This window comes from Lissotriton vulgaris, chromosome 11 (genome assembly GCF_964263255.1).
Source record: "Lissotriton vulgaris chromosome 11, aLisVul1.2, whole genome shotgun sequence".
Lineage (NCBI taxonomy): Eukaryota > Metazoa > Chordata > Amphibia > Caudata > Salamandridae > Lissotriton > Lissotriton vulgaris.
The window spans coordinates 134,577,055-134,601,032 of record NC_141699.1 but is presented as its reverse complement, the minus strand read 5'-3'; the positions used below and the strand labels follow the sequence as shown (position 1 = coordinate 134,601,032).

General features: G+C 45.5%; 1 protein-coding gene across 2 annotated transcripts in view; it reads left to right on the top strand.

Annotated features, from left to right (window-relative positions):
* ATP6V0A2 (ATPase H+ transporting V0 subunit a2) overlaps positions 1-23,978 on the top strand; it is a 398,498-nt gene that overhangs the window by 36,175 nt on the left and 338,345 nt on the right. The window contains exon 2 of one of the 2 annotated variants that reach the window (XM_086942902.1): positions 4,132-4,210. The exons of the other annotated variant lie outside the window; for it this stretch is intronic. Within the exon in view, the coding sequence (XP_086799028.1) occupies positions 4,132-4,210 (79 nt within the window). The remainder of the gene's footprint in view (positions 1-4,131; positions 4,211-23,978) is intronic. 2 annotated transcript variants of the gene reach the window in all.

Below are 23,978 nucleotides of genomic sequence, written 5' to 3'. Positions count from 1 at the left end.
CGGGGGACCCTTCAGGCAGCATTACTTCATTTTCAGGAATGCAGGATTAGTAGCGAATTAAGTGCTCCAGTGGGAGGTCGCTGAGAACACGTATTACATGGCCATTTTTCAGACCACGCCCCGCATTGTGCCATTGGGAAACCTACTGAGTAGTTTTGTATCGTCATCAACAAAATGAATAACATTTGCAAAACTAAAACATGTACTTTGCTATATATAAAACTAGAGAGGCAATTTGTTTGAGTTTTCTCTTTTGTGATTATTGAATATGATATTATTGCTAAAGGAGTGCCTGTTTACTTCTCAGTCCACCTTTTTTGTTTGATTACTTTGTTCCATAGCCTCGTTCCAAATGATGAAGTCTCTAGGAAAACAATAATGTGTCTAGGAAACAAAGTGTCTGATCCTCGAATTTGCCAACCCTCATTTACCAACAGTGATTATAAAGTTATTGTCTTATTCTAATCCTTGAACCTTTATTCCGTATATGATCCAAAAAGTGAATAAATTCATTTTGTATCTAGAAAGAAACACATGGAACCAATGGACTGAAAATCAGCGAGCAAGTTATTTATACTTTTCCTATCCCAGTCGCTGGTGACTGGTCATGGAGATGAGGTGTAATCTAGGTTTAAATAGAGGGTGTGTGGCATTTGGGTAGTTGGGTTAGATGCTGCAATTTTCCCAATAGACAGGTGGCTGCAGTGGGGTGTCTGCAGGCTTGTTCGACACACTCCTATTGACTCAATCCTTCTTGATAGCTCAGCTTTTTTACTCCTACATCAGGAACCTCAATTGCATGAACATATTCACCATGCACCATCCTTACTAAAACACCACAATTTCTAGCCTTCATTAAAAATGAAATCGGTGGCAATGCAATCCAGGCGTAAATCTTGGGGACCTTTGCCTAAATCTTCATTGCACGTCTACATTTCACCAATGCTTTTTTACAAAGGGTTTTCAGGAACAGTTAGTTGAAACCTGCAATTTGGCTCTTCTGAATCTAAATTATTGATTTACAGATGCCTCACATTCATAAAATTCTGAGTCAAAAGCCTGTGAATCTCTGACAGTTGGAGCTAGCATACTCCGAGTAGCTCTAGACTTCATGTCAATAGTGGTACTATGGTGGTAATCTGTCAATTCAGTCAATTCAATGATTACTGTTTGATGCTCTGTACTCTGTCCTGGTTTCTGTTCAGTGAAGTGAGAGGAGTTTCCAACAGTGACCAATTCTCCACTGTTGTAGCAATTTACATGGTTTGCAGTATCTTTGGAGGCCACACTGGTTGCCTGTACAGGATGGTCTCGATAATACGGGTTTACTTAATTATTTGACACATGTTGCTGCTTTTTTTCCTCGGCAACAGTAGCAATATCAGATCTGTGTTCCTTTTGTTGTTAAAACTGACACAAAGCTTTTGATAAGGCAGGGTATAAGCTATATTCTTTCCTACCTCCTCTGCCATGAGGTCTCAGACCTTTAGCAGCCAGCTGGTTACAGCAGAGGGTAGTGGGGCTGTAGCACCCTCTCTCAAACCTTGCCAGGTAAGCTGCAAAACCTATAATAGACCATTAGTTAAGAACCTCACTGTCAAGTCTTACCTAATGATACTGTTGGCTCACTCAATGACCTTGTCTGAATTAAATCTAAAGAGATGTGTGAACTGAAGACTTGCTCCCAACTTTGCTAGTGCTTCCACCAATACTGCAAGGGTAAAATCCAGCTCTTTATCTGAGTCAAAGGTTCAAATTATTACCCTTTGCTCCTGAGTGCTGCAAGTGTTTTGCAACAGTGCAAGCCATCACCTGGACCTGTTGCCATAGCCACATAAATTGTGTGCAGGAATTTGCCACCACTAATATATATTTGTATTGATCTATTATCTGAAGTGGTCCAACATGAACCAGGAAGGCGACCATGAATGGTTGAGTTACTTTTTCTAGAGGAGCTTATTGTGTCCTTAATATATTGGCATGCTTTTATTGTTGGAAATTCTCACATTGCAATACGTACTGCTTAGCTTGTTAGGGCATTAAAACAGAATTTGCATTGTACCTAAACCTCTGCATGTGCAGAGCCTAGTACCTCGTGGGTTGCTTTAATTAAATTATGGTGGTCTGACCTGTTAAGCATGTTTTGATTGTCATTTTTTTCGATTAGTGACTTTAAGTAGATCATCTTGTCCCAAGAATTAGTTGTAGTTTCCTGGGATACCAAATGTATGTATGTATAGGCATTTATATAGCGCACTACTTACCCGGAGGGTCCCAAGGCGCTTCGACCGCTGCGAAACCCTTCCTGGCTTCCCTGAGAGATGGTCCCTTAATGGGTATCTCCAGGGTGAGACCAGGCATCCCCGGCGGTCTGGTGGGGCCGTTAGTGAAGATGAGGCAAGCTAATGCCCAGAGTTGCCGAGTGTGATCACTGATCAGAGTGGGCACCGAGGCGAGAGAATTATCGAGTCCACTGACCCTGGTCCAGAAACCTGCCGCGCCGGGAATCGAACCCTGGTCCCGGGCCGTCCTCTGCTCTCGGGTCTGCCGCCTCTAACCAGTGAGCCACACTACAAAGAGCTTCCTTGGTGTCTCCTGCTGAAAGTATTCCTGTATCAATCTTAGTTTACAGTTGCTCCTTTTTGTCTCAACAATTGGACTGCAGATTTCACACCCTGATCTGTGTCACAATTGCCTTTAGAGTAGTTTCATTCACTCTGAGCCAGCATGTGCTGAACATCCACCAGTAAAATATGCTTTTTCAAGCCAAAAGGCATCTGAAGCAGGCTAAGAGGAGAGCTACCTGTAGGGGAGGGCAACACTTATCACATAATTTTTGCAAAACGTCCAGGGAGTCAAAGCTGTATTCGCTTGTTATCAGATGGCCGTAAACTCAAGTCTATTTCTGTTTGAAAAAATGTGTCCTCCAAACGCTGGATTTTCCAAATATTCTTCATTTTCAAACCAGTTTTCCAGTTTTGGACAGATCCAGCCAACACGTTTCATCCCAATGAAGGGACTTCTCCCCCCTCTCCTTGTCATTGATGTGTTGAGTGGCTGTATTTACGATAATTGCTGTGCTGCCACTGCTCTATCAACTTCATAACTACCCATTTGAAATATTTTGCACAGATCTACACTGATTTGTAGCTTCATTAGGAATCCGAAAACCCCAGGAAAAGCTCTGATTAAGTTATTTAAGTCCACCTCTGAGGGAAAGGTCGAAGTGGCAAACACTATCTCCTAGTAGAGAGTTGAACATCTAATCATAATTGAGTGGAATTATGGACACAAGCAGACCATGCATTTGCAGCCGAGAGGTGAAACATGGTGGACAACCAAGCGCTACACCTACTTTATAGGGTTCAGCCTAGGTCCACCCTCCCTCCCTCTATGCAGACTGTCTTTACCATATGGTACAATGCTTTCACAGTTCGAGTTTGGAGGAACAAGTTAACTGTGGAATCTCCTTTGTGACAGGAGAGTAGTTTGGATCAGGGGTTGACTTATGTGAGCTTTTAAGTGTGGGACACCATTAGAATTTCCAAACTTGGGGCTATGATATCAGGTATGGGGTTCATATAATTCGAAGATATTCAGGAGGAAAGAAGCTTCGTATGAGCCAATACCTCCAATACCTCCAATTGTCTCACACTACTACATGTAATCAAATATCTATAAACTTACATTGCTAAGGATCAGTTCACCTGTTGCTAACCACTATAATTTTGGAAACTGGTGGAAAAAATCGATACTGTATGACATTGGAGATCCCGGAATACTGAGTTAGGGGTTTCCCACATAAACCTCAGAAAATATGGGGTGCCAAAATTGAGGAATCACACTTGACCTGCCTTCTAGATCACAGAAAAGATGTTGTTTCTTTTTGAATGATGTTATAAAATAGAAGAAATGTAGGTCAGTTTTGCTTAAGTGTGGTCTCCTGCTTATAGTTATGCATACAATATTGTATATTTGAAGTGCTCAACAGGCTATTATAGTACTGTGCAATTTGTTAAAAGGCAGTAAAATGTTTTATAAAAATTACTTTTCTCATGATGGCACTGTAGTTGTTTGGTTTTGTGCATGACCTAGTAAATAATTATCATAATAAATTGTTTTCTCACATAGTTAAATCCCCATGTGAGCGCTTTCCAAAGGAAATTTGTGAATGAAGTGAAGAAGTGTGAAGAAATGGAAAGAATACTAGGTAGGTTTATTCTAAAAATGTTACCTTTGATTGTGTAGCTTCCCTCGTCATCACATTGTTATCTGTCACATTGCTCAATGAAATTTCGTAGGCTACCACTTAGATGGGAAGCACTGTTTGACTTTGGTAGCCCGCGCCCCTTTGGTGGTGTGCTCTTTTTTTTCTTTGAGTTGATGGAATACCCCTCCAAACCCATGCTTTTCATTTTCATTTGGTGTACGGGGAGGGATACCTCTTTAAAGACTACACTTATCCCCTACATTTTCTCCAAGCCTTCATTCGCTGCAGTGCAGTTGGGTGCATAGCCGTGACTGTGGAGTACACATATTTAAGGTTGCAAACCCGCCCTCTACCCCAGTCTTCCTGGTATAAAATCTGAGGTTTTCTTTTAACTTTGACCCTTCCACCCAAATTAATGATGTGACTTGCTCCTTTGTCATTCCTTTGAAGATATTGTAGAAATGTTTTCTGTCCCTCTCAAGAAATAATCAGGTACTTCAATTGGTGCTTTTACATCCTCACACTAGTCCGTCCTTTTCCTGGACACGTTTGCTTAGCTAATGTTAAGACTCCAGTGGACTCAAAAGTGATAAATTACTATAATCAAAAATGTTTTAGAAATTCACACGTCGCAATGCTTAATGAGATTTATTGTCATATTAATTTTAACAAAGCATATTTAAAATATTCGTTAAACATGTCTTTCAGTCTTTTTTTAACAGGTTTAGGCCACAGAGTACATAGTAAAATCTCCTGGTGTAGTGGATCTAATAACCCAGGAAACTTACTGTGCTTTTTCTTTTAAGGTTGCTGGGGGGCTGCTGTGCTCCCAACAGTCCTACACAACATTAAAAATGAGCATTGACAAAGCCAATAGGTTTCGCCAACGCGAGAGCTATTGTTTTTTTGTTGCTAATGTCTTTTAGCAATTTTGTATAGCAGTGTGGCGTAGAGTATAGTGGAGTGGCATGCATAGAGTGATGTGGAGTGGCGTTGAGTGCAGAGGTGTAGATTGGAGTGGAGTAGACTGGCTTGGAGTGGCGTAAAATGGAGTGGCCTGGACAGGTATTGAGTACAGTGGTGTAGTGTGCAGAGGCTTGGAGTGGCATAGAGTAGCTGTGAGTAGAGTGACTTGGGGTGGAATGAGGTAGACTAGAGTGGTGTGGAGTGGCATAGAGTTGAGTGCCGTAGGATGGCGTAGAGTCGCTTGGCATGGGGGTAGAGTGGCCGAGTGTGGTACAGTGCAGTGGCGCACAGTTTGAGTGCAGTAGCGCATAGTGCGAGTGCAGTGGCACAGCGTAAAGTGCAGTGGCATAGAATGCAGGGTAGGGGGTGGGAGGGAAAATAAGCAACATTGAAGGTGGGTGTGTGGGAGGTAGTAAAAGCTACGTGGACAGGGATTTGGAAGACAGACTGAAAACACAATCACTTGTGGAGTGCTTGAACACTAAGAAAAAGGTAGCTTCAAAAACAGGAGCAGTGGATGGATAAGTACTTGGTCCATGCTCAAGGGGAGGTCCAAACACAAGAAGAGGACTTGACGCCTGCATGCCATGACAAACAGAAGCAAAGCAAATGAGAGCAAATCTGAAGCTAACAAACGGTAAGCTGTGGGCGGGCGTAAGCCCACGGATTGTAAACATGTCTCAGAGACCGCTCATGTGATGTCTGGGCAAAACCTAAAAATAGTTGATAGTGCCACCAAGAAGAAACAATATAATTTAAAAAAGGCATTAGGAGATGCTTCTTTCTTGGAGCAGTGAATATTAAATACGCTGCTCCTGCTGCTGATTTTTTTTTTTTTTTCTTTTGTTGAGTGGGTGCCCTGGTACCCACCGAGGCACTCATAACATGTCAAAATGGGCGTGGGGGGACGGGGAAGCTCCAGCACCACTGCTGCCATTCCGGCAGGAGGCTGAATTTTTTTTGTTTAAAATTTTTTTTTAATAAAGTCGGTGCCCCGGCACCTACACATATCTAAATGTCACGGGCTACGGGGGAAGCCCCAATGTGCTCACAGCCCCTGTTGGCTCTCCAGTCACTTCGGGAGAGTGCAGGCAGGGACAAAAGTTTGCAGCAGTCATCAGGCCTGGGGGATTGGGTAGCCAGGGCCGATGTAGAGCTGGGGGAGGGGAGGTGACATATCAATTGACATCAGTGATGACCTCATCCATTTAGTGTAAATATTTTGTAAGAGTGTGATTGTTAAACATCTATACCAAGGTATTACAAAAGTTAAGGTAGTATACTAGATGTACTACTAATGAGTGATACTACTTCTAATATATATTAAGGGAATGGCTGTGGGATTGTATGTATCCTTGTGCATATGGGTGTGTGAGTGGCTGTGCGGGTATGTGAGTAGCTGTGTGGTGAGTAAGATGCTATGTGAGTGGCTGTATTGGTGAGTGAGTAGTTGTCAGAGGCTGTTTGGGTGGGTGAATGGAGGTGCGAGTGGCTCGATGGGTGGGTAAGTGGGTGTGTAGTGACTATGGGTGAGTGAGTGAGTGGGTGTCTGGATGTCTGTATGGGTGAGTGAGTGGGTGTTTGGTTAAGTGAGTTGGTGTGTGTGTGTGTGAATGACTGGGTGAGTACGTGGATGTGGGAGTGCATGAGTGGGTATGTAAGTGGTTGTGTTAGAGTCTGAGGGCTTGTATGGGTGAGTGAGTGGCTATGAGTAAAGGCTGAGTGAGTAGGTGAGTGGCTTTGTAGGTAAATAAGTGGGTGTGCAAGTAGCTGTATGGGTGAGTGTGTGGTTATGTGACTGGCTGTATGAGTTAGTGGCTGGTTGTATAAGTGGCTGCATGGGTTAGTGAATGGTTGTGTGAGTGGCAATATGAGTGAGTGTGTGAGTGGCTTTATGGAGGATTGAGTAGGTGTGAGAGTATTGGTATAGGTCTGTGAATGTGTATGTGAGTGGTTGTGCAGAAGTGTGGGTGGGCCTTTGAGATGTATGGGGGTTTGAGTAGGTATGTGAGTGGTTCTGTGAATGATGTCATTTGAGATGTCATCAGTGATGTCACTGACCATGTTATGAGTGATGTAAGATGTGATATCATAAGCAGTGCATTGCAAGGGCGTAAGTCATAGTTAGCTGAGCTAAAGGTAACTGCTGAATTTCACAGGTTTTGTACGAGTGAAATCTGAACCTAACTAGAACTTCCCTGTAACCTTTGTTTTTTTCAGTGAATTTCTAAAGTTGTTCAAATTCTTTTTCCTAGCTATAACGTCCCTGTAACATTTCGTTTTTCAAGTTAATTTCTATGGTTGTTTAACTAGTAGTCCCGTTTGAAGAGTGGTGATGAAAGGAAGTGGGCCCTATGACCAGCTCGCAGGAATCCTGCTATGTTGGACTTACAGGAGGTAACATGAGGACCTCTAGGCCCCCAAGAACCCTCAGCTTTCAAAAGGACTACATCCTCCAACCAGCAGTGCGCCAGGAGGCACGTTTGTAGGGTGTTGGAGAAAGGGGGTGCGTGGCCTCCAAACAGCCCTCAGTAGTTTCCTGCGTGGGACTTACTGCAGGTAACAGAGTTTGTTGGCTCCCAAGAACCATCTGGAGCCAAAGATACTTCCTCCCCCAACCAACAGTGCACCAGGAGGTGCCTTTGTAGAGTGGTGGTAAAAGAGGGCGGTGCCTCCGGTGACTTGCTGCTCCCTTTTTATCATTACTAGGGGAGGAGGGGAGCATGCCCTCCCCTTCCCTGGGCCCATTTCGGGCCCTGGGACTCCATCCCCTGTGGCCAGGACTTTAGTGAATGGATGGGGAGGAGATGGGGCGCAGAGCACCCCTTCTCTGGTCTAATTTCAGCCTTGGAGACCCCATCCTCCTAGCCCGGCCTTTTTTTACAATTTGTATTTATTATTATTAGAGGGGGACCGTGCGCCCCCCACCTGGGCCATCAGCCCGGGCACCCCATCCACTGTTGAAATGGGTATTTTACCCCAGCCCACTCACCAAGTCAGCAATTTAGGATTCATCTTTGACGATAAGCTTTCAGTGCATCAACAAGCCGTGAAGGTGGCTGCAACCATATCTAAATGTCATGTTAATTTCCATAGGGCGGTCTATTTCACTTTTAGACCGAACGGCTGAATGGATTTCCACCAAATTTGGCAAAATTGTAGGGACTGGTAGCCCGATGTGCCTTTGCTATGTCTCAAGATATGTGCTCCAGTGGATTTTGAGTAACTTAGGTTAAAAAAATATATATATCTATGGCAGCGCCCCGGTACGCGCTCCGGGCGCGCCACGCGACTTGCGCGCAGAAAGCTGATTGGTTCTTGGGTGTCTGTAAACATTCGAAACAGTCCGGAGCGGCCGCCATCTTGTCTCTCGGTAAGATCGAGAGACAAGAGGTGGCAATAACGAAAGGGGAAATGAATAAAAGGGGGCAGGGTAGACACCCCCTGACCCCCTAGATTTGAAGTGGGTGGCTGAAAAGGCCCATATAACGCAAAAAAAAAAAAAAAGTTTTAATTTTCGTGGGTTTCGCGCCCGGTACGCGAACCGGGCAGCGCTCTGGGAAGCGGAACAAAGAGAAAAAAAGAAAGACAGGGTGTGTAAATTTTTGCAATTTTGTTATAAATGGAAGGTAGTTCTGAAAAGAACTGTTTTTTTTTATTCTTTTTCTTCTTTTTTCTCTTTTTTTTATTAATTTTCTGAACGATTTTTTGGGATTTTTGAAAATTATTTTGAGTTTTTTTTAGTGTTTTTTTAGGGGAAATAACAAAAAAGCAGGGTTTGAACATGTCTCAACAGGAGCAAAAAATAAATAAAAAGGATTCATATTTTTCTCTTCTTGTTGCATTTATGATTTTCTCCAGCTCGGTTAATCAAAGTAATACTCTTTTCTCCAAAAGAAATAGTTCCTCCACAATATATACAAACTATATTGTAGTTTTCAAAAGGACTTGAATATTGGGGACCATTTCTCGGCCTTCTGGTCCGGCGAATGATGTTTGTCCACTGGAGGTGCTGGGGATGACATTTGGGGGGTTGGCAGCAAGATCCCTTACTTGTGCTTGGGAAAGATTATTAGGATGCCACCTCTCCATGTGGCGAATCATTGTATGATTCCCAAAGCTGTATTTCTTGTTGGGGTTGCCACGAGAAAGTTCATGTTTACATATCAAACAAGACACTTTGGGTGCATTGACCTTCTTTTGTTCAGGTGGAATTTTAAAAAATTGCCATATGTAGTGCTCTTTAATATGGCTCTGCCTTGGTGTTTCTGGCAGGAACTGCTGCCTTACTTGCTCTTCCTCCTCCTCCTCTTCGTCCTCATTCTCTTCCTCTCTACCAAAGTCCAGTGTTGGAGGTGGTCCTTTTGGTGGTGGTGGTGGTTGCTGAGAAGCACCAGCTGCAGCTATTACAGACGCCATTGTCAAAAACAGGTCTTGCTCTCTGGAAGTAGAAAGTAAGAATGAGGTAAAAAGGTGGGGGCTTTCATCATTTTGAAAAAAAAATGTTCTGAACCAATGAAAAGTGTTATTTTCAGGTCACATGACCTGTTACGCTTACGTTACGCGCCCCGGAGCGCTTCCGGGGCGCTGCGCGTCGTGCTCTGTAGCGCTCCGGAGCGCTTCCGGGTGCGCTAACGCAGCGCGTCATAAAACGCATCACGCGGCTACGCGATAGGTCACACTTACGCGACACGTCACGATGTTGTTTTCGATCGCGTCAGTTGCGCTAATGGAACGTTTCCCGGGGCGCGATCAAAAGTTACGCTAACAGGGCGCTCCCCGGGGCACGCACCGGAATCGTACCGAAGCAAAATAAAAAAAAAAATAAAAAACTTTCATACATCCCAAAAAAAATATTAAATACATAGAAAAAATAGTATTCACACAGTTTAGTTACTATCCAATATATTTAGTGACACACTACAAATTAGTCAAGTAAACAGTCAATCACACTGCTACTAAATCCTCCATCCAGACACTTATACATCCACTTATTCTTCAATGCAGATTGCTATATATATATATATATTCAATGAAAAAACGATAGGTTTTAGACCATATATAGATAGGAATTAGCATTTAAAAAACCTTTAAAGTTGATATTTTACTCACACAAAACCATTGAAATATGTATAGAAAATATAGTATTCATTATAAAGAAGAATATATTTTACAGCTATAGATATTTGCTATTAAAAAACCATTGAAATTCACTAAAAAAACATAGGTTAGAGACCATATATAGTTAGGAATTTACATTTACAAAACCTTGAAAATTCACTGAAAAAACCAAAGGTTTCACACCAGTTATAGTTAGGAATTAGGAGTTAAAAAACCTATGAAATTCACTGAAAAAACCAAAGGTTTCACACCAGTTATAGTTAGGAATTAGGAGTTAAAAAACCTATGAAATTCACTGAAAAAACCATAGGTTTCACATCAGTTATAGTTAGCTGGAAATTTTACTGACATAAAACCATTGAAATTCCACGTTATAGTTAGTTGGACTCACTATAACTTGCGCGTGTAATGCACTGCTGATGACGTCACATATTACATCACTCATGACATGGTCAGTGACATCACTCATGACATCACTGATGACACCATCCAGTGAATGTGTGTCTTTCTGATAAATAAATATGTTTTATATATGTATATGTAAAGCTCGATGGAAGAATAAATGTTTAAATAAGTATTTATATGAATGTTTTAAAAAAAAAATTGAATGGTTAACTGGCTTAAGTGTATCTTAGTAAATACATATATTAGCGAGTAATGTTTAAATATTTAAATATATGTATCAGTGTTTCACTTTGTGTACAATTGGCTGCATGGGTTGGTGAGTAGCTATATGTGTGTGTATATGGGTTATTAGATGTTTTTTTAGTATCAGTATGAGTGTCTGTACGGTTTGGTGGGGGTATTACTTAGCATATAGATGCATCAATGACTGACTCACTGTATGTGTTTTGAAGACCGCATATGTGCAGGACTGTATGGGTGGATGAGTGTGTATATGTGTGTGTTAGTGAGTGAATGACTGTCTCACTAGTGTCTATCAGTAACGACATATGTTTTAATCTAGTATATGTGAGTATTGATGTTTATAAGTGAGTATATGTGAGATTGTAAGAGTTCCTGTTTAAATAAGTATGTGTTTCTATAAGTAATTGTTTAAGAGAGTGAGTATGTGTAAGTTTCCTTAGAAGTAAGGTGGTAGTGTGTGTGTGTATAGCTGTATATGCAAATTAATGGATGCTCAATAGTTTATTTGCATGTGTGATTATGTGTGTGAGTAACTTTTGGATGACTGTCGGTGTGTAATAGGATGTATAGGTGTTTCACTACATATGATTGAATATATGTATGAGTAACTATGTAGAACTGTTGGTGAATGAGTGGAGGTGTATATAGATGGTGGTATTACTGAATTGGTTGTTGTAACTGGTATGGGTATCACCACTTTTTTGGAAAATGTTAGTTTCTATTTTTGAATATATGTTTCAAGGGGTACTTTACAGTGAAAGGAGGTCTGTCACTCTGTCATAAGGATGGTGTCATCAGTGATGTCATGAGTGATGTCACTGACCATGTCATGAGTGATGTAATATGTGACGTCCTCAGCAGTGCATTACACGCGCAAGTTATAGTGAGTCCAACTAACTATAACGTGGAATTTCAATGGTTTTATGTCAGTAAAGTTTCCAGCTAACTATAACTGGTGTGAAACCTATGGTTTTTTCAGTGAATTTAATAGGTTTTTTAAATGCTAATTCCTAACTATAACTGGGGTGAAACCTATATCTATATATATATATATATATATATATATATATATATATCTATATATATATATATATAATGTGTATGTATGTATATAATCCAAGTTTCTCCCTTTACGAAGAAAATACGCAGGCTGCTTCTGGATGCTTAAGTGTTCTTTATTTAAGGCACAGAATCTGGTAGCTGCCTACCGACGCGTTTCGCCACTTATGTATGTAATGTATGTATGTATATATATATATATATTCCAACAAATGCCACCAAAATAACTGCCAAACACTTTGCAGAAAGGGTGCTTCCCTTTTGCGATGATGGCCACGTATTTAATAATTCAAACCAAAACACTCGAGCTGAGTTTCGGCGAGAGATGCCTTTATCGGTGCATTGATAAAGGTGTCTCACTGAAACGCATCTGCCTTTTAGTAAAGTGATTTGAAGATAACCTGCGAGTGTTCCTTCCTACACCAGCAGGAGTGTTTTGGTTTGTGTGTAGAAATTCACTTAAAAAAACAAAAAGTAACATTATAGTTAGGTGAAAACATATTCATTCCCATGCTCTTTATTTGTAATGCTTATAACATTCTTTTAAACCCTAACCTATTGGCATTGTCATTGCTTGTTTTGTTTATTTATTCAGCTGCATTACTTAAACTTTCAAGGTATTAGATAACTAGATAAATGATGGGATTTTTCTCAGTCAGCTGCTCAGATAGGAGCACATTAACAATAATGAATTTTTACTTTTGGCTTGACCGTGCATTTTAAAGCCTTAGCTATTGTCATTGCCAATGCTTGTTTACAAGTGCATTGAAACTAATTCAATCCAATGCATGCATCAGGTCGAACGTTTACACTATTTCAAATCCAAATCTAGCACACTGTTAGAATTGCTGCGACTCCCTCCTTTTTAACAACCTTTGCAAAAATAATTCACTTTACTCGTCAGTCAGTATTCATTCACCAGAGTAGACTAAGCCAGAGATCACAAGAATCATGTAAAATCTTAATGCAGTTCATACCTCATGGTCAGTTGGTCTGAAGAAAGAACCGCCCAATTATAGCAGTTTCATTTTGGGTGTTTCCTGTAAATTTGTGTGTGATGCTTGCCTGGTCTGCTGCTGGAGTTTAAGAAATTACAGAAACGTGCAAACAAAACAAGACTCGATGCCTTTCAACTAGTAAAACTACTTTCTTGAAAGTAAACGGGGTTTGCTTTGAAATTAACAATGATATACAAACCCATATTGTCCATCAGAAAGCCTAGGTTGGAAACACGTTATGAATTAAGATGTAACCTCAATGGGTTTCAAATACAATTTACATCAAAACATGTTCTGTGGACAATTCGGAGAACTTTGAGAGCAATACAACATTTACTGTTTAACAAAACCATACTCTTCTGAACTTAAATTAGGAATCGAAATTTGCCTAGCTTACGTAACGGTAAGTTTCAATTCTATTAAGGACACGGAGGCGAGGATTATGCTATATCTTCCTTCGCTTTATTAACATAAAGAAACCACAGCAGCTTAGGAAAAGATATAATAAGAACAAAAAATGCTTTAAACATAAAGCATTGACGTAATGTTCAACAAAAAATCAACAACAACTCCCAAGAGTCTTTGTTATAATCATAGTCCACAGTCCTTTGTCACTGTTCATCATCCCTATATAACCGGACTTCCCATCATCTTCCTCCTCTTTCTTCGCGCAGATCACGCTTAAGCCTCATTGGTCCTGTTTAGCACCGTCGTTGCCTGCCAAAAAAGGAACAGCATCAGCGAGGTGGCCCAGGAAAAAGCGACAACAAGGCGAGGAGCATTCAGTGAACAACACAGTACAGACAACGTAAAGGAAAACGCTTTACTTACTGCCATACGGGTGGGTAGAGACACCACCGTAGTCCGGGCGGGATAATCCTCGCCTCCGTGTCCTTAATAGAATTGAAACTTACCGTTACGTAAGCTAGGCAAATTTCGATTCTATGTCAGGACCGGAGGCTTCAGATTATGCTAGTTTAAAGCTTACTTACCACCAACTGAGCTAAATCCACCACCGGCTTAAAATAAAACCTCTTGAAGGTGGAATCCGAGGACCAGTCCGCCGCTCGCATAAGGTCCTCCAGACGAGCACCCACCGAGAAAGCCTTAGAGGCCATGGCCCCCCTGGCGGAGTGTGCTCCAAAGAGAGAAGTATTGATGCCCGCTTCTTGCATGACCCAACGCACCCACCTAGCGATAGTGGGGGAGGAGACAGCTTTGTGTGGCTTCCGCAGGGCAATCAACAACTGACGTTCGCCCGGAGGGCGCAGATCCAAGGTCAGGTCCTCATATGCTTTGAGGCATTGCACGACACACAACTTAGGAGTGTCAGTAAAGGCTGGATAAGAAATGGAACGCGACGACGTCTTAGTGCGTCGACCCACCGTAAAAGTAACCCCCTCCGGGGAAAAAATGCGTGCAGAAACATCCAGCGCGCGCACGTCCGAGACGCGCCTACAAGAGACCAGACATAACAACATGGCTAATTTCGCCGAAAGCTCCTTCAGAGACAGATAAGAATTCGCTGGCCACGATAGGAACAGGTTCAGGACCAAATTGACGTCCCAAAGGACGGAGTACCTGGGCTCTGGCGGCAGCGCGAGGCGAACCGCTCGCAGAAGCCGGCACACAAAAGGGTGTTCCCCTACCGGATGGCCATCGATGTTATCATGGCCCGCAGAAATCGCCGACCGGATAGCATTGATCGTTCTATACGCCAAACCCTTGTCGGCCAAATGAGCCAGGAAATTCAGCACGGGAACAAGGCCGGCGACCATGGGATCCAAATCCCTTCGTAAACACCAACGCATCCACTTAAGCCAAGCGGATCTGTAACGCTTCGTCGTACTATCGGCCCATGCTTTGGAGAGCAAGTGCTCAGCTGACCCCGAAAGGCCCGGGAGCGTCCAGCGTCTCCTGAGAGCCTCCACGCCACGAGGCGGAGAGTGTTCTGCATGACGAGAGGGTGAGGTTCCCGATCCGGGCTCGTCAGGAGCAGAGGAAACAGGGGGAGTAGGATTGGAAAATCCCAGGAAAGTTCCAGAAGAACCGGAAACCATACTTGAGACCTCCACAGCGGTGTAACCAAAACCAGGTCCGCACCCTGGCGGCGTATTTGAGCCGCCGTTCGCATGATCATGGAGAACGGGGGAAACGCAAACGGCCGTTCCCGACTCCAATCCTGCAAGAACGCGTCCGTGGCCTCCGCCAGAGGGTCCGGCCTCCAGCTGTAAAACCGCGGCAGCTGGTGGTCGAGACGGGACGCGAAGAGGTCCACCGAGAAGGGGCCCCAAAGGGAGTGTAGCCACCGGAAGACTCCCGGATCCAGTTTCCACTGGCTGGCATCCCTGAGATGTCGAGAGTGCCAATCCGCTACCTGATTGGACTGGCCTGGCAGATACTCCGCCGTCACCGCAATGTGACGAGACAGGCAATAATCCCAGAAGTCCTACGCTAAATCCGCCAAGGCGCGGGACCGAGGACCTCCCAGGTGGTTCACATATCGGACCGCCGAAACATTGTCCATCCGGAGCAGGACACAAGCCTTGACCGAATCTTTGGTCCAACAGCGAACCGCGAAGGAGCCCGCAAGGAGCTCCAAACAATTGATATGCAATTGTTGTTCTTCTGACGACCAGGCGCCGCCGGTGGAAAAATCCCCGCACCGGGCGCCCCAGCCCGACCTGCTGGCGTCGGACTCTATTATTAAGTCCGGAGCCGACCCGAAGATCGCTCGCCCATTCCATGCCTCCATGTGAGACAGCCACCATGACATCTCCTCCTTCACTTCGTCCGTGAGGGGAACCCACTGATCGTAACACATCCCACGGCGCAAATGCTGCGCTTTCAGGCGCTGAAGAGCCCTGTAGTGCAGCGGGCCTGGGAAAATCGCCTGGATGGAGGACGACAGAAGACCCACCACCTTGGCGACATGGCGCAGTGACGTACGATCCCTCGCGATCGTCTGCCGAAGCAGGTGCCGGATCTTTGCGACCTTCCGGCTCGGTAGGCTCAAGACCGCCTGCACCGAGTCCACCACGAAACCTAAAAAGGTGATCTGCTGAGTGGGAACCAAGACCGACTTGGAGCCGTTGACGACGAACCCCAGTCTCTGAAGCAGGCCGACCGCTTGACGCAGTTGTCCTGCCAGCACCTCCGGGCACTGCCCCATGAGGAGGATGTCGTCTAAGTATACTATCATACGGACCCCCTGGCTTCTGAGAAACTCCACTACCGGGTGAAGGACCTTCGTGAAGCACCACGGGGCCGAAGAAAGGCCGAACGGCAGGGCGGTGAATTCGAACACCTGGCCGTCCCACAGGAATTGTAGGAAACGACGATGAGGGGGGTGGATGGGAACGACCAAGTAGGCATCCTTGAGATCTAGTCGCACCATCCAATCCCGAGGGAGGAGCACGTCCCGAAGGAGGTGGATCCCCTCCATCTTGAAGTGACGGTAGACCAACCACCCATTGAATTCCTTGAGATTGATCACAGGCCTCTTGCCCCCATCCGTCTTGTCTACCAAGAAGACGTTGCTGAGGAACCCATGCGGGTGGCGCGTTGATAGGCGGATGGCTCCCTTGCGCAGCAAGTCCGAGACCTCCCCGTCTATCAACCGCGCGTCGGAATCTGAGAAAACCATCGGGCGCGGGGGCCTCACCTGAGTTGGCTGGTCGTGAAACTCTATGTGGAAACCTCTCACAGTTTGCAAAACCCAAGCATCGGCAGTGAGCAACTCCCACTCCCCGTAAAAGCTTGCCAGCCGCCCCCCAATCGGAACTTGATCCAAGCAAAGTACACTTACCGGGGGCATTTCCTTGTCCGGACTTCTTTTGGAATCCTCTTCCACCATAGCGTTGTCCCCTCGTGGGGTAGAAATTGGTGTAGTTGGCCGAGGTCTGGTACTGACCTCTTCCGGAGCCTTGTCCACGGTTGTTGGTCTGCTGACCACGGCCGATCGCGCGGCCCCTGCCGCGACCGGCCCCTCCAGAAAAACGCTGGTGAAACACCCTCTTGATGCTGGACTGGGCCTTGTCCAGCGATGTGAACGTGTTCACGAACTTTCCAAGCTCGCGGATGAAAGGTTCACCGAAGAGGCCACCCTGGGCCACGGCACCTGCCTCCGACGAGGCCAGGTCCCCCAGCTTCGGGTCCAGCTTAATAAGGAGCGACCGCCGCCGCTCCGTGGACAGGGCACAGTTGGCGTTGCCCAAGAAGACGATCACCCTCTGGGCCCAGTTGGAGAGCACCTCCGGTGAAATGGCGGTGCCATTCGCTCGAGCCTCCTCCGCCATATCGAGGATCTTCGTGGCGGGCCCGACCGCATCCAACAGCTTGTCCTGGCAGGCCCGCCAGGACCGATCGATCCCCTTCCTGGGGTCCTTCATGAATTTCGCCAGGAAGGTGGCCATCTTGGGGTCCAATTCTGGGGTCATAGCCACCTTCCCCTCCAAAGTAGGCCGAGGGCATTCCCCGCGCAGGCAACCCCTCGCCTCCTTCTCCAGGGGCTTGCGCAGCCGGCCCGCGACAAACTTCGCCACCGTCTCCCCCGGGGCCCAGGCCGCGGATCGGGGGTGGACGATCTCGTCCGGGTCCAGCATGCCCGACTCATCTCGGGGCATCTCCTTTCCCGAAGGCACCGGGAGCCAAGACCGGGTCGACTCCCCGTCGTCATCCGTGTCCGGAGAGTCGTAGATCGGGGAGGCGGGCGCCGTTGACAGACCGCCCGAAGTGCCAGGGTCCACCAAGGGCGTCGGAGGCACCGCCGTCGCCTTGGCCAGGAAGGCGTCACGAAGACGCTCGAAGGCGCCCTTATCCACTCCTTGGGCCTCCGATGAAGGCCCCTCACCCTGGGGTCTCTTCGGAGCGGGCGGCAACCCGCCGGACGTCCCCGGGAGCTCGGGGGGCGGCGGCACCTGCGCCGCTGCCAGCTTGGCACACTCCTCCACGATGCGGGCCGAAAGGCGGTCCTCCATGGGCCCTACCACCTCCGTCACACAACGATAGATGGAGCTGTCCACCGCTTGATAAAACTCATCATCCTGCAGATAGGGGCAGGCCTCCTCATCATACTCCCCTTCCATGTCGGAACCAAGGGCAAATGCGGGGCACCCAAGAGGGCGGCAACTGAGAAAGTTCTCGAATGTGGGCAGGCCCAGCGGCTGCGATCACGTTTTGGGCCAGCTGACGTGGCAGGTGGGCTGCACCAACCCCCAAGCGCGCAGACCCTCCTCGCCGGGACCGGGTCTACGTACCCCTCAAGCGCGCTAGGCCACACACGAATAAAGAGGTGCACAGATCTCGCCCGAAGGCGATTCACGCGGTCAAAACCGCCATACAGACCCCAAAGGGCGTCAATTTGTGAAAGTACAGACCCGGAGCACCAGGTGTCAGAGGGGTACGCGAGGGTCGGCCCCTGCGCAAGCAGACCCCACGGCGCGGCTCCTCGTACCGCGGAGGCGCGCCGGAGGGTCGGCGAGGCGACAGGCCGCCCCCTTGCGGTCTATGTACACACCGCACACAAGTGGGAAAAAAGTCGCGTAGGAACGGCAGAACGTTCCCGCAACTAGGGGACTCTGAAAGGAAATAAACCATGCAAGGAGTCCCCAAAGACCGCAAGACATCAAGCACAATAAAAGAAGACAAATAGAAAAGCACTTATCTGGCTGCGGGAGCAGCGAAGAAAGAGGAGGAAGATGATGGGAAGTCCGGTTATATAGGGATGATGAACAGTGACAAAGGACTGTGGACTATGATTATAACAAAGAGACTCTTGGGAGTTGTTGTTGATTTTTTGTTGAACATTACGTCAATGCTTTATGTTTAAAGCATTTTTTGTTCTTATTATATCTTTTCCTAAGCTGCTGTGGTTTCTTTATGTTAATAAAGCGAAGGAAGATATAGCATAATCTGAAGCCTCCGGTCCTGACATAGAATTGAAATGAAAAAAGTAATTGTTGTTTGAACTTACAGTGTATAGTGGTGGAGTTCAACTAGGTTATGTTAGCTGTATTAGCGGTTCTGACCCTTTCCATATTTGCTTCTGAGAATTTGATCTCTGACTGGCTTCCGATTCAGATATTAGTGAATGTCCCAGTATTGTCTGTGTTAATAATGTTATATCATATAGCTTCGTGATTGCTTGATGTCACTAATATTGTTTAAATTCCTGCAGTAAATGATTTATCGTTGTTTTATCTCAAGTAGCAGCACCATCATTTTAGGCTCTTGCTGTTTTTAGGTCGAAGCCTGCCAGGCAGATCACCTGTCTGGTTTGTTAGCAACTTCTTAGGGACATTCAGAAAACTTACATGGGAATGCGTTCCGCCCATTGCTTACCATTGGTTTTGCGATTTGTAAATCACATTTGCTTGCTTTCTATTTGCTGGCTTTATTTGTTTTAGGCTGTGCAGCTTGAGTTTGTCCCTTCCTCGCTCATACCCCATTTACTGTATTCTTCCACCAATACTCGCTTTCTGTAAACAGGCCTTTAAATCTTGTTCTCATCGTGTCACATTGGCTGTGCATTCAAAGACAGAACTCGAATGTCAGGCTCTGTCTTCCGAGGGAGCTTGATGTTTGCTTTTCTTTCTCTGACTTTAAAGTGAGAGGATTAATGTGACAATCGCGCTGGCTTCTGGGGTCGTGCTAGAGGAAGGCTTAACATAGTTATTTGGGGGTTCTGCCTCCTTTCTCTGCTAGAGCCAAATACAGACTGTTCTTCCAGGCAACCAATCCACTTTATTTTTCTCTCAGACTTAGTCATTCTGTCCTTTTCTCTATCACTTTGTAAGTTCTAAACTCTGGTACGACTTTTGACCCTCAACTCCTTTACTATTTCTTTCAAGTGGAGATTTATTCTTTCATTCTATTGTTGGTGAGATATTACTGTTTTGAAAAGCATTAATATGAACGTTTACTGGTCATGTTTTGACTGTCACTTCTGTATACTGTGTGGACATTGATCAGTCATCACAATAGATTACTTTACCTAATCTATACTTGTAGTGCTTGAAGACATAATGAATTAACACTCCGACGTCTTAGTGAAAATAGCCTTACATACCTAAATAACAATACTCCACCGCCCTTACAAAGTAAAACATTTACAAGTAGTAAACCTGAACTACTATTCAACATGTATTATCCAGGCTGCTTATCTAGCCAAATAATTTCTCAGGGTGATTAAGAATATATCCGTCCCATTGGTCAGTCAGGTAATGTTCTCTCAAGCCCTCTCTAACAACCTTTATTTTATTACTAAAATGGATAAAATCATATCACTGAGCATGCTAGACCTCCCTGTTTTTACCGATCCCCATGGATAGATATTTGTTTCATTTTTTCCCTCTGTAAAGTCTTGGTTGCTGATGTAGTTGAAGTCCTCTACACCTCCAGACCTTCTGGCTTTCCCACTGATACATGCTCACCAAGATTTTGCAACAACAGCCACCAGTTCTGGCTTCTCATCAGATTACTCTATTCAACAAGTCTATTACACAGGGACCAGATTATTGGAACTCAGCAATTATTAGACCCTTGATGAGAAACAGCACACTCCTGCAGGACGGCCCCCAACAACATTTGTCCTATTTCCCTATTGCAATTTCCTTTTTGCCCTGTCTTATCAAAACGTTGGAAAAACTAGCTTTCACATAACTGGAATTGTTTTGTGGTCCAACAATATTTGGCCATTGCATGGAGCAGGTTGTGATCCTAGTAATTAAGGTTTTGTGCTTTTGCAGATAAGTCGATAACTGGTTATACCCTGATCCTCTTGGACCTTTTGGCAGCTTTCAGTATCCTTGACCACTCCCTACTTTTGGACAGAGTAAAAGAGGGGTGTAGGAAGGTGAAATCAGACTGCATTTTACACTTACTTTTTTCCTGGTGTTTTTTTGGTTTTTGACTTAGTTTGGCTGGGATCCTCATATCCTGTTTCCCTCTCTAAATTGATTACATGTACATTAGGTACACTCCAGATTGGTTACTGGGTTACCCTTGTGAGTCCCTAGTATATGGTACGTTAGGTACCAAGGGCATAGGTACCCCAGAGACCTAACAGGGGCCGAAGCATGTATTATACCACCCCTGGGAAGCCTTCAAAAATGGCACCACAGGTCTGCTACTGCAGCCTGGGTAAAGTGGTGCTTGCACCTCTTACTTGGATATAGTATACCTATATCTACCTATATGTATGCAGACATGTATAAACCTATAAGTCACTCCTATGGCAGGCCTTGACAATCCTGGAGGCAGAGTGCTTGGTTTTGTGTGAGAGGGTGCCCTAGCATGACCTGAGCCCCTCTTCAGCTTTCGTAATCCCTTCCTTATAGCTGTTCTGTGATACAGCCACACCATATACTCTTAAGTGCATTATAACCTCGCGGTTAATGCCAACTATGGAATGGCTGCATCAAAACATGTCGTTTTTGGTGTCAAACACTTTGGAATACTACCCCCCCCCCCCCCGCGGGGGTAGCATTCCACCCTTCTAGAGGGAGAAGACATGTACACACTGGCTAACCGGTAAAAGTTAAATAGAGCCCCAGCATCACAAAATGTATGCTGCTGTCACAGACACAAGTCTGACCTCCTGCTGCTGGATGAAACTCCGGCAGGGGAGGCCTGGACAATAGGTCTCCTGTCCAGGGAGGTGTAACCACCTCCCCAGACAGGCTATAATGCATTGGGGCAGGGTGGGTGCATTCACTGAATGCTTTTCAGACAGTGACTGGGGAACACAGGTGTCCCTGTGCATTTCCCAGTTCAAACCGGGTGCTGGGGCACTCATCCCCAGCACTGGCGCACTCAGCCCCAGTTCTGGCCCGAAGCTGGACAAAGGGGAAGAGGTGTAACCACCCCCTCCCCAGGTCCTCCCATAGGTGGGACCTTCGAGTTAGCCCATCCCCCAAACTTTGTATAAGTATAGGAACCCAGTCCCTAGGACTTTAGATTATCCTGGACGAAACTCTGCAACATATATCTTGGACCTTCGACATTCTATTTCGACCAGAAGACTGAAGAAATCTCCCTTGGGGTCAAGGAGTGACTCCCCTGTTCAAACAGGCACCAAAGAAGCATCTTGCCAGTTTGCATTTTCGAGGCTCCAGCCGGATCCCGAAGAATCTGCGATACAGGACACGCACTTTCAGACATCTCCGAAGCCGACACGAGTCCCAAGCAAACCTGAGACCTGTAGCCATCACGAGAGACGTGGGACCCGAACTCCGGGACATCCAGCCAATTTGCTAGTGCATCGACTTCCCAAGCATTCCCGAAGTTGTAGTCCAAACCCTGAGCACCTTTTGCACCGAAGCTTGTGGGCTACACTCCACTAGTGTTCCGTGGGCCCGCTTCCTGCATTTCTGCCCAAGGTCCCTTCGCGATCCCTGGTCCGTCGACTGGTGGGTCCCCATGAAGGAATCTCCTTTGTTTCTTGGGCATTCCTGGTTGCTCCAGATGTGCCCTTACCCCTCTCCAAAGGGTGAGTCCCCCAGACCTTGCTGGTCTGCACCGAAGCCAATCTTTCCATTCTGCGTGGGTTGCTGTTGCCAAGGCTTGTTGGGTCCAATCCGGATACAGACGCTGCAGTACTCGACATCCGACGTGGGACAGTTCGAATCCAGCTCCTGATTGTCGTCGACGCCTCCTGGTCCTCGTGGCTGAAGAGTCAAGCTTCACCTACATCACCTGAAATCACCCGACATCAGCTGGCATCTTCTTGTTAGCTCCCTGGTCACTGGCAAGTGACCCAGACTCTGTCCCCTCTGCTTTCATGTTCTTCAGATCTTCGATCCACCCGGACACTCTTCATCTGGTTGCCTGCAGCACTTCTTTGCAGCTCTCCATAGGAAACGACAACAAAACCCGACACGAAAAGACACCTATGCACCCGGCTTCCCTTGGTGAGGTAACATGAGTACTTCGGTGCTCTTGAAGTGTCCAGTACTGAAGGGGTATGTTCCTAGTCCACTCCTAAGGGTCCTTCATCTTTAAAAATCTAACCGCAACTTCCTACATAGAAGTCAATGGTGATTTGCGGCTGTGTTTAAACACTGCACGCGTCTCCTGTGTCCCTACCTTGGGTGGTTCCTGGTTGCCCCAGCGGTTCTACAGGCCCTAGGCCTTGTCTCTATGCTCCTCGTGGTTTTTATACCACTTTCTTAGTATATGGTTTGTGAGGCCCCTAGGGCAAAACGTATACTGTGCTACTTTACTGTGTGCTATTTAAGTAATTGTATTGTACTTTTACCTCTAGCCTCATAAAGAGACTAGAGGGGTGTTTTAGAATAAATACATATATTTTATATATATATATATATACTAGCTTACCCGTCGCGCGTTGCTGCGATCTCAGAAGAAAGGAAATTTAAGGAAACTTGTTATGATAACATTCAATTTACATTGTGTCATTTTTATTGAAACTTATTCATTTTAATATGGAAAACATTTTAAAGTGTTTTAATTGTTTATTTATTCGAGTGCTTGTGGATATACGGTATTTTTTGTTTTTCCGTCTGGTGTGTACACGATTAAATCAGAAGATTTTCCGACGCGTGAGCTGGCCACATACAGTTGTCCATGTGAAAGCACGGATTCTCCAAATCTAGTCCACACACTTGCAGCGATTGTCCTTGTGCTTTGTTGATGGTCATTGCAAAAGCGAGTCGCACCGGAAACTGTAAACGTTCAGTATTGGAAAGATTATGAGGGCACTGGGGGGCCGGGGGGCCGATATTTAACAAATTCGTCTTTTTTTTTTGCCAGAAACCTTCGTGGGAGTGTACTCAACAACTTCCCAAAGTTTCATGCCGATCGGATGAATACTGTAGTAATGCATAAAGGACAAACAGACATACTTTCGTTTTTATATATATAGAAGGTACCTGGTGTGGTTCTCCTTTCATTTGATCATTCATGAGATTATAGACTGGTAAAACAAGCTGCTTTACATTCCTTCAAGACTTAGC